Source organism: Aotus nancymaae, unplaced genomic scaffold, assembly GCF_030222135.1.
Source record: "Aotus nancymaae isolate 86718 unplaced genomic scaffold, 86718_ANA_hifiasm-v0.15.2.pri h1tg000007l, whole genome shotgun sequence".
Classification (NCBI taxonomy): domain Eukaryota; kingdom Metazoa; phylum Chordata; class Mammalia; order Primates; family Aotidae; genus Aotus; species Aotus nancymaae.
The window spans coordinates 16,685,049-16,697,947 of NW_026988418.1; the positions used below are offsets into that span (position 1 = coordinate 16,685,049).

At 46.1% G+C, this 12,899-nt stretch overlaps 2 protein-coding genes across 3 annotated transcripts in view; one reads left to right on the top strand and one right to left on the bottom strand.

The window, feature by feature from the left end:
* The window catches only part of CPT2 (carnitine palmitoyltransferase 2), a 23,003-nt gene extending 17,301 nt beyond the window's left edge, over nucleotides 1-5,702 (top strand). The window contains exons 4-5 of the mRNA XM_012442807.3: nucleotides 1,618-2,922; nucleotides 4,521-5,702. Coding sequence (XP_012298230.2) covers nucleotides 1,618-2,922; nucleotides 4,521-4,852 — 1,637 coding nt within the window. The 3' untranslated portion in view covers nucleotides 4,853-5,702. The remainder of the gene's footprint in view (nucleotides 1-1,617; nucleotides 2,923-4,520) is intronic.
* CZIB (CXXC motif containing zinc binding protein) lies at nucleotides 5,604-12,870 on the bottom strand. Of its 2 annotated transcripts, XM_021667788.2 has the most exons (8): nucleotides 12,812-12,870; nucleotides 12,498-12,581; nucleotides 11,099-11,155; nucleotides 10,647-10,728; nucleotides 10,405-10,436; nucleotides 8,870-8,947; nucleotides 7,801-7,866; nucleotides 5,604-6,236 (listed from the first exon to the last, which is right to left on the bottom strand). In XM_021667788.2, the coding sequence occupies exons 1-8, from the start codon at nucleotides 12,815-12,817 to the stop codon at nucleotides 6,159-6,161; spliced, it is 483 nt and encodes a 160-aa protein (XP_021523463.1). In that variant the 5' UTR covers nucleotides 12,818-12,870; the 3' UTR covers nucleotides 5,604-6,158. The 2 variants fall into 2 exon arrangements, with proteins under 2 accessions (XP_021523463.1, XP_021523464.1); XM_021667789.2 differs by lacking the exon at nucleotides 7,801-7,866.
* Between the last annotated feature and the right edge of the window lie 29 nt (nucleotides 12,871-12,899).

Genomic DNA, 12,899 nt, shown 5'->3' on the forward strand with positions numbered 1-12,899 from the left:
TAGCTGGGCATGGTGGCGCGCGCCTGTAGTCCCAGCTACTCAGGAGGCTGAGGCAGGAGAATTGCTTGAACCTGGGAGGCAGAGGTTGCAGTGAGCCGAGATCGTGCCATTGCACTCCAGCCTGGGTAACAAGAGCAAAAACTCTGTCTCAAAAAAAAAAAAAAAACAAGTGCTTTTGAGGATGTGGAAAAATTGGAACCCTCATAGACAGCTGGTGGGAATGGTGCAGCTACTTTGGGAAACATCCTGGCAGTTCCTCAGATACTTACCATGTGATGTAGCAATTCCACTTCTAGCGATATCCTCAAGAGAACTAAGAACATATGTCCACACAAAAACGTGTATATGATGTTCATAACAACATAATCCTTAATAGCCAGGTGCAATGGCTCACGCCTGTAATCCCAGCACTTTGAGAGCCTGAGGTGAGAGGAGGCCAGCTTGAAGCTAGCCTGAGCAACATAGTAAGACCCCATCTCTACAAAAAATTAAAAAAATAGCCAGGCTTGCGGTGTGCACCTGTAGTCCTAGCTACTTGGGAGGCTGAGGTGGGAGGATCGCTTGAGCCCAGGGTTCAAGGCTGCAGTGAGCCATGATCACACCATTGGAATCCAGCCTGGATGACAGAAATCCCATGCATCTTTAAAAAAAAGGCAATATAATTCATAATAGCTACAGTAGAAACAGTTTAAATGTCCATTAACTGATGAGTAGATAAACAAAATATAGTATATCCATATATCCATGAGTAATAGATTTTGGATCCAAAATCTATTACTCATTGGATATCAGACTTCCTTTAAAAATTTAGGATTTCTGAATTTTTATATGGATTTACTATATTTTGGAAATACTATATGGATATATCCCAAATTTAGGATTTCTAAATTTCTATATTCTAAATCCAATATAGTATAATCCAAATATAATATTGGATATACATTATATCCAATAATCTATATCCAAGTGGATAAACAAAATATAGTATATCCATATAACAGTTCAAATGTCCATTAACTGATGAGTGGTTAAACAAAATATAGTATATCCATATAATGGAACATTATTCAGCAGTAAGAAGAAATGAAGAACTGTTACATGCTACAACATGGATGAACCTTAAAAACATTACTAGGAAGCCGAGGCGGGTGGATCACCTGAGGTCAGGAGTTTGAGACCAGCCTGGCCAACATGGTGAAACCCCATCTCTAGTAAAAATACAAAAATTTGCTGGACATGGTTGCAGGCGCCTGTAATCCCAGCTACTCGGAAGGCCGAGGCAGAAGAATTGCTTGAACCCGGGAGCCAGAGGTTGCAGTGAGCCAAGATTGCACCACTGTACTCCAGCCTGGGCGACGAGCAGTACTCTGACTCAAAAAACAAAACAAAACAAAAACATTATTATAAGTGATAGAAGCCAGATGCAAAGACCATATATTGTATGATCCCATTTATATGTCTTGAATTATTGCAGAGCAAAAAAACCATCAGGGAATTCTCCTCTCTGGAGGTGGATGGCATTTCCTTTGCCTATGCTTGAATTTTTTTTCTTCCTCAAATCTTACTTTTAGGGACAGCATTAACATTTTATGTTACTTTTTTCTTTTTGTTTTTTAGGACCCTGGTTTGATATGTACCTATCTGCTCGAGATTCCGTTGTTCTGAACTTTAATCCATTTATGGCTTTCAACCCTGACCCAAAATCTGAGTACAACGACCAGCTCACCCGGGCAACGAACATGACTGTTTCTGCCATCCGGTTTCTGAAGACACTCCGGGCTGGCCTTCTGGAGCCAGAAGTGTTCCACTTGAATCCTGCAAAAAGTGACACTGACACCTTCAAGAGACTTATACGCTTTGTGCCTTCCTCTCTGTCCTGGTACGGGGCCTACCTGGTCAATGCATATCCCCTGGATATGTCCCAGTATTTTCGGCTTTTCAATTCAACTCGTTTACCCAAGCCCAGTCGGGATGAACTCTTCACTGATGACAAGGCCAGACACCTCCTGGTCGTAAGGAAAGGAAATTTTTATATCTTCGATGTCCTGGATCAAGATGGGAACATTGTGAGCCCCTCGGAAATCCAGGCACATCTGAAGTACATTCTCTCAGATGGCAGCCCCGCCCCCGAGTTTCCTCTGGCATACCTGACCAGTGAGAACCGAGACATCTGGGCAGAGCTCAGGCAGAAGCTGCTGAGTAGTGGCAATGAGGAGGGCCTGAGGAAAGTGGACTCTGCTGTGTTCTGCCTCTGCCTAGATGACTTCCCCATTAAGGACCTTATCCACTTGTCCCACAACATGCTGCATGGGGATGGCACTAACCGCTGGTTTGATAAATCCTTTAACCTCATTATCGCCAAGGATGGCTCTGCTGCTGTCCACTTTGAGCACTCTTGGGGTGATGGTGTGGCAGTGCTCAGATTTTTTAATGAAGTGTTTAAAGACAGCACTCAGACCCCTGCCATCACTCCACAGAGCCAGCCAGCCACCACTGACTCTACTGATGCCGTGCGGAAACTCAACTTCAAGCTGAGTGATGCCTTAAAGACTGGCATCACGGCTGCTAAGGAAAAGTTTGACGCAACCATGAAAACCCTCACTATCGACTGCCTCCAGTTTCAGAGAGGAGGCAAAGAATTCTTGAAGAAGAAGAAGCTGAGTCCTGACGCGGTGGCCCAGCTGGCCTTCCAGATGGCCTTCCTGCGGCAGTACGGGCTGACAGTGGCCACTTACGAGTCCTGCAGCACTGCCGCATTCAAGCACGGCCGCACTGAGACCATCCGCCCGGCCTCCATCTATACAAAGAGGTGCTCTGAGGCCTTTGTCAGGGAGCCCTCCAAGCACAGTGCTGGCGAGCTTCAGCAGATGATGGCTGAGTGCTCCAAGTACCATGGGCAGCTGACCAAAGAAGCAGCAATGGGTGAGGAAGTGGTGGGGAGCATGCCCTTGGGTCTTGTCCTCAGTGCCTGGGGAAGCAAGCCTAAGTCATATTCTACCCCAAATCTGATTTTTACCCCTTCACTAGGTTTAATCCATCACCAACTCCCAAGATGGTTTTTTTTTCTACTCTAGCAGTCTGAACAGCCACACTAGCCACTAGGGATCAGAAAGTTCTTGCCTCCTAAGCAGGGGTGGGGAATTGCATGTGACGTTGTCCTCATTTAAGGCCAGTTTTATCTGTGATGCTTAATTATCCTTTTTATTTATTTTTGGAGACACAGTCTCATTCTGTCACCCAGGCTGGAGTGCAGTGGTGTAATCATGACTCACTGCAGCCTCAATTTCCTTGGCTCAAGCAATCCTCCTGCCTCAGCCTCCCAAGTAGCTGGGACTATAGGCATGTACCACCATCCCCAGCTAATTAAAAAAAATTTTTTTTGAGATGGAATCTTGCTCTGTTGCCCAGGCTGGAGTGCAGTGGTGCAATCTTGGATCACTGCAACCTCCGCCTCCTGGGTTCAAGCAATTATCCTGCCTCAGCCTCCTGAGTAGCTGGGACTACAGGTGCACACCACCATGCCTGGCTAATTTTTGTGTTGGCCAGGCTGGTCTCCAACTCCTGACCTCATAATCCACCTGCTTCTCCCTCCCTGTGCTGGATTACAGGCATAAGCCACTGCGCCGGGCCTAATTTTTAAAATTTTTTGTAGAGATGAGGTCCCACTGTATTGCCCAGGCTGGTCTCAAACTCCTGGGCTCAAGTGATCCTCCTGCCTTGGCCTCCCAAAGCACTAGGATTATAGATTATAGGCGTGCACCACAGCACCCAGCCTCCTTTTTCTATTACTCATTGGATATCGGACTTCCTTTAAAAATTTAGGATTTCTAAACTCACGGCCCCTTTAACTTCATCTCAGTTGCAGTGTGTGTTCCCCGTAAACAGGTCATTCTTTCCAAATGTCATCCATCATTACCTTTTTTTGATAAAATTCAAGACCTGGAAAGGACCTGGAGGGTCATAGTTGTCCTTTCATGTCGCCATAAAGTGCTGGAAGTGAAAGGGACCGCCAAGACATCCTAGTCTTCTCTTCCTCCATTTTATAGGCAGAAAACCAAGCCACTGGCCCCGTTACACAGCAAATTAGTAGTAAGGCTGAGATTAGAACCCTGGTCAAACAGCCTTTCCATTTTGGTCCCCTGACTCAATCTTCTCTTTTATACTTGAATCAGACTTGTAGTTTTATCTTAGTTTTTGAGTCCACACGCTCTTCCTGTACTGTCTTGACTCTGACTAAACTGATTTCGAATCTTTAAAATTATGCTTTCCTTTTAGGCTCATTTTTAGCTCAGCTGTTGACAGCTATTTTTCAGTATGACATATTTTCTAAATAATTTAAAATATTCTAGCTTGAGCTGCTCCGAAGGTTAGTCAGCTGGTGGTGTGCATAGAGGTAAAGAGAGCCTTCCCCTACTCTCAAGGATGCTGTGAGGGGGATTCCTACTATGTGGTGAGTGGGGAGGTTTTCCTCAGGTCCTTTTCTGTCCTGAGACTCTGATTTTCCATTTTGTTTCTCACAGGCCAGGGCTTTGACCGACACTTATTTGTTCTGCGGTACTTGGCAGCAGCCAAAGGAATCATCTTGCCCGAGTTTTACCTGGACCCTGCATACGGGCAGATAAATCACAATGTCCTGTCTACGAGCACTCTAAGCAGTCCAGCGGTGAACCTTGGGGGCTTTGCCCCTGTAGTCTCTGACGGCTTTGGCATTGGGTATGCTGTTCATGACAACTGGATAGGCTGCAATGTGTCTTCCTACCCAGGCCGCAATGCCCGGGAGTTTCTCCAATGTGTGGAGAAGGCCTTAGAAGACATGTTTGATGCCTTAGAAGGCAAATCCATCAAAAGTTAACTTCTGGGCAGATGAAAAGCTACCGCCGTCACTTCCTCATCATGAAAATTGGGAAGCTGGACATGATGGCTCATGTCTGTAATTCTAGCACTTTGGGAGGCCAAGGTGGGTGATCACTTGAGGTCAGGAGTTTGAGATCGACCTAGCCAACATGGTGAAACCTCGTCTCTACTAAAAATACAAAAATTAGCCAAGTGTGAATTGTGCCTATAATCTCAGCTACTCAGGAGGTTGAGGTTGCAGTGAGCCGAGTTTGCACCATTGCACTCTGGCCTGGGCGACAGAGCGAGACTCTCAAAAACAAAAACAAAAAAGAATGGCTGGGTGCAGTGACTCATGTCTGTAATCCCAGCACTTTGGGAGGCTGAGGCGGGCGAATCACAAGGTCAGGAGTTCGAGACCAACCTGGCCAACAAGGTGAAACTCGTGTCTCTACTAAAAATACAAAAATTATCCAGGTGTGGTAATGGGTGCCTGTAGTCCCAGCTACTCGGGAGGCCGAGGCAGGAGAATTGCCTGAACCCAGGAGGTGGAGGTTGCAGTGAGCTCAGATCACACCACTGCACTCCAGCCTGGGTGACACAGTGACTCAGTCTCAAAAACAAAAATTGGGGACTGTGGGTGCTATTCTGTGAAACTAATCATGAGCTGCCTAGGAACTAACTACAGGCTTGAGCTTTAAAATCATGTTTTTAAAGCTAAACCTGTAATTTCCGAGTGGGACTAGATCACAACTAAAGATAACGAGAGATTTCAGTTTTAAGTGCATTTAATCAGGAGGAAGGGTTTGGAAAACTAACTCAGGTCTATTTATTGTTTAAGCAGAAATAAAGTTTTATTTTTGCTTGAAGATGGTTCTTAATTTTTTTAAATCTAATTCCTAATCCTCACAAAGATCTTTCCAACAGCAAGTTCAGTAAGTTCGGGTTATAGTAAGTTCCCGTTGGCTTCTGGCTCATTGAGTGATGGTGGGATTGCAGTTTCGTCTTCTCTACAAACTTGCCCCTCACTGGGGAGATTTCCATCTCTTTAAAAATACTCTTCATTTTCCTAAGGAGTAAACTGCTGCTGCATGAATTCTTATTTGTGGAGGGAGAGCTGCCACCTGACTTCACCTTCATGCACCAGTGCAGCACGAACAGGGGCTTTATTGATGGGGCTTGGGAAGCTGTAATAAAGTCCAACATGCAGATTGTGAACGTTTGGTACAGCCGCCAGGAGACAAGGGACAGAGGAACCAGCCCCTGTGGGCTCTGCTGCTTAGAGTACTTTGTCGTTTCTCAGTTCAAGTGTGCAGGAAGAGGGATCAGCACTTCACAAACTGGTGGGTGACCTCGTAGATTCCCACAGACTCCTGAGCTTTTTCATCATAGTCAGTCCAGTCCTGGGAAACAAAATAGCAATGTCAGCCTCACAAGGTAGAATGGAACAGTGGAGAGCAGATAAATGGGACTTAAAAGCCCCAGCTCAGGCTCTGACTCAAATACGCATGAACATGTATGACCCTGAACAGAGCCAGATAGCTCAGGCCTAAATTCTAGCTCTTTCAGCTGTTTGACTGTAGGCAAATCACTTAACTTCTCTGAGCCTCTTCTCCGAGTCCTGTCTTCTATTTAAAAAGCGAAAAAAAAAAAAAGGACAACAATGGAGTTCATATCGAATGTTGAAAGAATCAAATGAGGTAACACATTTAAAAGCATTTAGCAGCCGGGTGCAGTGGCTCATGTCTGTAATCCCAGCACTTTGGGAGGACAAGGCAGGTGGATCATTTGAGGTCAGGAGTCCGAGACCACCATGGCCAACAAGGTGAAACCCTGTCTCTACTAAAAATACAAAATTTAGCCAGCGATGGTGGCAGGCACCCATAATCCCAGCTACTCTCGAGGCTGAGGCAGGAGAATCACTTGAGCTCAGGAGGCAGAGATTGCAGTGAGCCAAGATTGCGCCACTAAACTCCAGCCTGAGTGACAAAGTCTGTCTGTCTCAAAAAATAAATAAATCAGCTGGGTGCGGTGGCTCACGTCTATAATTCCAGCACTTTGGGAGGCCAAGACAGGCAGATCATGAGGTCAACAGATGGAGACCATCCTGGCCACCATGGTGAAACCCTGTCTCTACTAAAAATGGAAAAATTAGCTGGGCGTCGTGGTGCACACCTGTAGTCCCAGGTACTCGGGAGGCTGAGGCAGAAGAATCATTTGAACCCAGGAGGCAGAGGTTGCAGTGAGCCGAAATCATGCCACTGCACTCCAGCCTGGCGATAGAACAAGACTCCATCTCAAAAAATAAAATAAAAAATTAATTAATTAAAAGCACTCAGCATAGTGCCTGGCACACATAAGAGCTCAGTAAATGCTAACTGCTGTTATTATTAGGTGCTATGCAAATGAAATGAAGTTTTTGTCCTTCCTTCAAGGCCTGAGCACAAGGCTTTTCTAACTGCAGGCTAGTAATACATCCAGTAATATAGACTACTTCTTGTTCTTCATGGTATTAGGCTCAATAAAGCCACCACAAACACTGAAATAGGGAATACTGAACGAATACTCCCAGGGAAAATACAGGGTTAGGTTCCCACGAGCCTCTGGTCACATTTTCATCAACCAATCAATAATCTTACTTTATGTGTTTCTGTTTAAAGATACCTTATTTAATATGTACTGTTGATTCATGAACACTGAACTCACAGCCAGCAGCACTATAGCTCATGCCTGAATAAAGCTTATCTATCTAACATGTATTCTCTCTGCAAGGGACATAGCTTTCTTACATGTAGGGACATTAGAAAGCACTTCAGTACTATACTTGAGGCCATTTAAACAGCAAAATCACAAAAATACAAAAGCACAAAAATATGAAGTTGGCTTTCCATTGATGAGTCTTGTTCACCAAAAAATAATTCTCACCAGGTGCCCTATAGTACCTCATAAAGCCCCCAAGTCTCATACCTTCTCCTGCAAATTAATATCACTGAAGACTGTCCCCGACTCCACACCTTCAGCAGCAAACCCAGCCTGCAGGGGACAAGGTGGCAGTTAATCTTGGGAAAAGGAGGCACTGGGCTCTATGTGAAGGCCGGCCAGGTTGCTGGCTCTTCTCACACCTTTGGGATGGAGGGCAGTGATGCAGTATGAGCACCTGTCTTGGAATACCTGCTGAGCTTCCAGGACCCAGCAGCTACCTCAGAACTAGAGTGGTGGTTTCTCTGAATTACAGCCCTGGACTAGAAGGCAGCAGGTGCACAGTAAACCTTTCCACTACCCCTAAGCTGAAGGCCCCTGGGCATGTCATTTCCCAGGCTGGACCTTAGTTATTTATCAAATGAGGATGAAGTATTTCCTCATCTGCCTATCTCACAGATTTGTTGTACAAATAAAAGGGGATGAGCACTAGCTCTGGAGTCAGATAGACCTGGGTTGAAACTATAACTCCATGGCTTACTATGTGACCCTGAGCAAGCTGCAAAATCTCTTGTTTCTTTCTCATCTGAAGAATAGGATGAATAAATTCATAGGGTTACTAAAAGCATTTTTTTTTTAAGACAGTCTTACTCTGTTGCCCAGGCTAAAGTGCAGTGGTGCAACCTTGGCTCACTGCAACCTCTGCCTCCCAGGTTCAAGCGATTCCCCTGCCTCAGCCACCCAAGTAGCTGGAACTACAAGCGCCCACCACCACACCTGGCTAATTTTTTGTATTTTTAGTAGAGACGGGGTTTTACCATGTTAGCCAGGATGGTCTTGATCTCCTGACCTCATGATCTGCCCACCTCAGCCTCTCAAAGTGCTGAGATTACAGGCGTGAGCCACCACACCCGGCTACTATGAGGATTAAACGTGGTAACATGTAAAAATGAAGGGCATGGGTGCCCAAGCATACAGCAGCCATTTAATAAGGGACAATTATCACTATTGCTAAAAAGGAGAATGTCTAGTCCATGGTCTCTGCAGCACAGTTCTGGCTGTTACTTCATACATCCCTTTCCCAACAGAGATTCCCAAGAAAGATACACACACACACCTGAGGCTGGAAATCAACTGGTTCAAGGCCTCGGCACTCAAACTCCACTATTGTCTTGAAGTTCTCATTGTCTTCAGCCTAGAAAGAAAGTGTGTTGAGGTAGGCCCAAATGAACTCTCAGGATGACCCTGTGGCCCCTCTCCTTCCTGCCAAGTGGGCATTTACTGCCCCTGGAGGCCTAGCATGAGTCCCAAGAACAACTCATCCTCTTCTCAGAGGAAACCTGCCTTGGGCACCTGCTCTCTATGAGGCTTTCTGTAGACATGGAGGCTGCAGAAGAAGAGTGTGGATGCTGGGTCAGCCTGCCTGGATGGGAGGTAAGCTGCCTCTCTTCCCCTCTGGGCCCAAGATTCCTAAACTGTCAAAAAGAGCCGAAGAAACCTCTACAATTTCATTGTTGGATTTTGAAATGCATATAAAGTACCCAGCACAGTGCTCAATAAGTAGTAAATAAAATTATCAACACCAAAAACATGAACAAGAATGTTAAGCTCTTAAGTCTCAGATCATCCAAACAGACCCAGCACACTTAGCCATAGCCTTTTGCTCACCATCTGCCACGCAGCAAGGGCAGAGGGCTGACTTAGAGCCTTTGAAATGGTTATGTATGTGGAGGGGGGCATACACAAGGCAGAAAGAAACAGTGTGGAAAGCAGAGAAGTGGGACTTCAAAGCCCCAGCTCAGGCTATGACTCAAATAATCATGAACATGTATGACCCTGAACAGAGCCAGATAGCTCAGGCCTGAATTCTAGCTCTTTCAGCTGTGTGACTGCGGGCAAATCATGGCCTCTTGGGGGGTAGGTGGCCAGGAACTTCATGCCTACCTGACCTAAGGGCTTAGGGACCACAAGTACCATGCCCCCACATTCAGTCTCATCCTGTCATTCACTGTAAAATAATTTCCTGCACACTGACCACATCTGGCACTGGTAATGCGCTTCTCTGTTAAACCCTAGTTTGATTCTTGCTTGTATTTTCCACTAGATTATTATTAACTTGTGGGCAAGGCCTCATTTAATTTCTCTTTAACTTCAGGACAAAGCCTAGAATTTGGCACAACTCAAGATACTTTAAATAAATACAGAATATGGAATGGGTAAATACAAATAACTGGCTTTCTTTAAACAAACAGACCCAAAGCACACACTCCCTCACTCACCTTTGGGCTAACTTGCTATGCAGTTACGTATAACTATTTAATAACACTGATGCTATAAAGGATGGGATGCACCAAGGTCTACCCCAACTACGGTTACAGAGAAAGCTTGCTAGTCCCCTAAAACGAAGACAAGGCAAGTGCTCTCTGTGATGCAATCTCAACACCTAGGTTGGCTCAGAGTTATACTGGCAACAGCCAATATACCAAGCACTCAGTGTACAACGAATAATGACTGAGTGAACGAAGAACTAAATTCATGAGTGAATGTCCTATGGCAGGTCACTCCGATGCAGGCATGAGTCCAGAACCCAGACCTACTAACTCCAGTTAGGATTTAACCCCACCATGCCTGCCACTACAGCAGCAAACTTACATTGTAAGGCTTGATGGTGCTGCTTAAAATCTCTGAAACAGAAAAGAGAACACAAAGTTGAATTGAGTCCATGCCCTGGTCCTACCCAGGTGCACAGATGTGGCCCTGGAAAAAGATCACACTGCACAGGTGTCGCATCTTAGGCCTGACTCCACCCACAGGTAACATGAGCCTACTTTCAGCCTGATGCCAGGAAGCTGTAGGCCCCCCTGGCAAAACTCAGTACACACAGCCTGACCTACCGATGGAATTTTCTCTTGCACACAACTTGCACTTCTGGACCATGGAAGCACTGCCACGGCCCCCCTTCAGTGCCACACTGTCCTGGCAAAAAGCAAACAGAACTTTCAGTCACATATGAATTAGATGCAGGGTCCTGAGGAGATCAACCCCACCACTAATTGTCCAGTTAAAAGAGACCAAGACCCAGAGAGGGTAACTTACTAGGACGAGACTCCTGGGGAGCCTTCCTGAGGAAAAGAAAGAAGGGCTTCCCCTTGATTTTGAACTCTGCCTCATACCTCAAAAATGCCTGTTGAACTCAGTGCTGATCACAGTGACATGTGCCCTCCCAAACCACAAAAAGCAGAGAGCAAAGAACTGGAGAGATGAAGGCAGTTTCCCCAAATCCCTGCCCAAGAAGTGTATGTGTGTTTGCGAGTGTGTATGTTTGGGGTGGGGGTGAGGAAGTTACCATCAGCCGGATGTACTGCCACTTGTCTGAAATCTCACCACAGTTGCCACATTTCATCTTTGGGGGAAAAAGAATGTTAGTAAAGCAGTTGGCTTAGCTGGGCCGACACCAAGGTAAGGGTAAGAAAAGTGGGAGGTGGGCAGGCTCATGACTTACCCTGTTGTTGGCAATCTCACTTCATCCTTAACACCAGCCTCAACAAGGACATAACTAGACTTATCCCTGGGCAAAAGACGAGTAAGGCTGTTGCCTACACCGGCGTGCCCACCCTCCTCCATGAAGTGCTCAGTGTGAGTGGGGATTCTAGGCTTTCATGGTATAGAGATGGCTTCAACAGGGGAAGGGGGAAATAGGGAGAGATTTGATAAAAGATATGGGAGGAATAAGTTCTAGTGTTCTATAGCACTGTAGGATGACTATAGCTAACAATAATAGTTTCAAATAGCTAGGAGGAGGATACTGAATGCTCCCAACACATCCCAACACAAAGAAATGATACATGTTTGAGAAGAATATGCTAACTACCTTGATCTGATCACTATACATTACATATATCGCAACATCACTATATACCCCATAAATATGTACAATTCTTATGTGTCAACTAAAAAAATAAAGAGAGAGGGAAATGGACTCACCAGGCCCCCCATCCACTCTGCTTGGTTAGAAGCTTTCTTTATGTTCCCACAGTCCCTGTATGTCACTGGTTTAAGTATTTATCACTGATGTTACTCTATTTTTCTGCCTCCTTCACTAGATTCTGCTTCTTGAAGTCAAAGAACAGATTCTCCCAAGTAAGCCCTGGTATTCAGGCTTCAAAATACTGGGAAATAAAAGCAGTCGGGAGGCGGCTTCCCGAAGAACAGGGCTTTTAAGAGGTAGAGAAGGATGCTGGGATTTAGAGCAGGAGGAATACAGAGCAGAAGCTCTAGGATCTGAAAGAGTGAAGAGTCCCGAACTGCTGGGTAAGGGGAGGCCTCTGCAGACCATGCCACTAGAGTACCAGCTTTACCAGTGTGGGAGGGGAACGGAGGGGTGGATTATGCACAAAATTAAACTATTTCACAATAAAGAAAACCAAATCACTAAGTGGAAGGCGAATTATTCACCTTATAAATAATCGCAACGTCCCTTTAAGTAACATTTCGTTCAGTGTCTGTTTACAGACCAAGAAATATTTAACACAGGGAAAAACTACAAAATGAAGCTATCCAAGACTGCCAATTAGAGATAAACCAATACACTTTAATAAAAAGCAAAAGTGAAATTCTAATTAGGAAAACCCCGAACACTTAATGTGCCTGGTTAAATATTTTCTCATACTGCCGGAGAGAAGGCTCCGGTTCAGCACTGAGATCTGGACGGACCGCCTCTCCCCCGGGCCCCGCCCCGGCCGCACCTTCAAATACCACCGGAAGTCCTCGCCCACAGGCCGGAGATTGGTGATGTTCTCTAGCGTGGCTTTGAGCTGCAGCGCGATTTTCTGAAGGGGAGGGCCAGAGCGACTGCGTTAGCTGCGCCTGCGCAGCCCCACGCCAGCCCGACCCCCTCGGATTCCTAGCCAGGGGTGCCACAGGGAGACGAGACATTCCTTCTGCCTCCCGCTCCTTCAGCGCGAGCCCACTCGCTTCATCTCCTCCTGGCGCGAGCTCTTGCCTCCCAGATCCTCGCCACCTCCCCTCCGTGTCCCCGCCGCGGCCGGCCTCCCCTCACCCCCATGGCGGCCCGCTCGGTCCGGCGCTGGTTGCGGCTGTTGCTTTCCGGCGCGTCGTAAAAGACGGGCGCCGTCTGCGTACCTTCA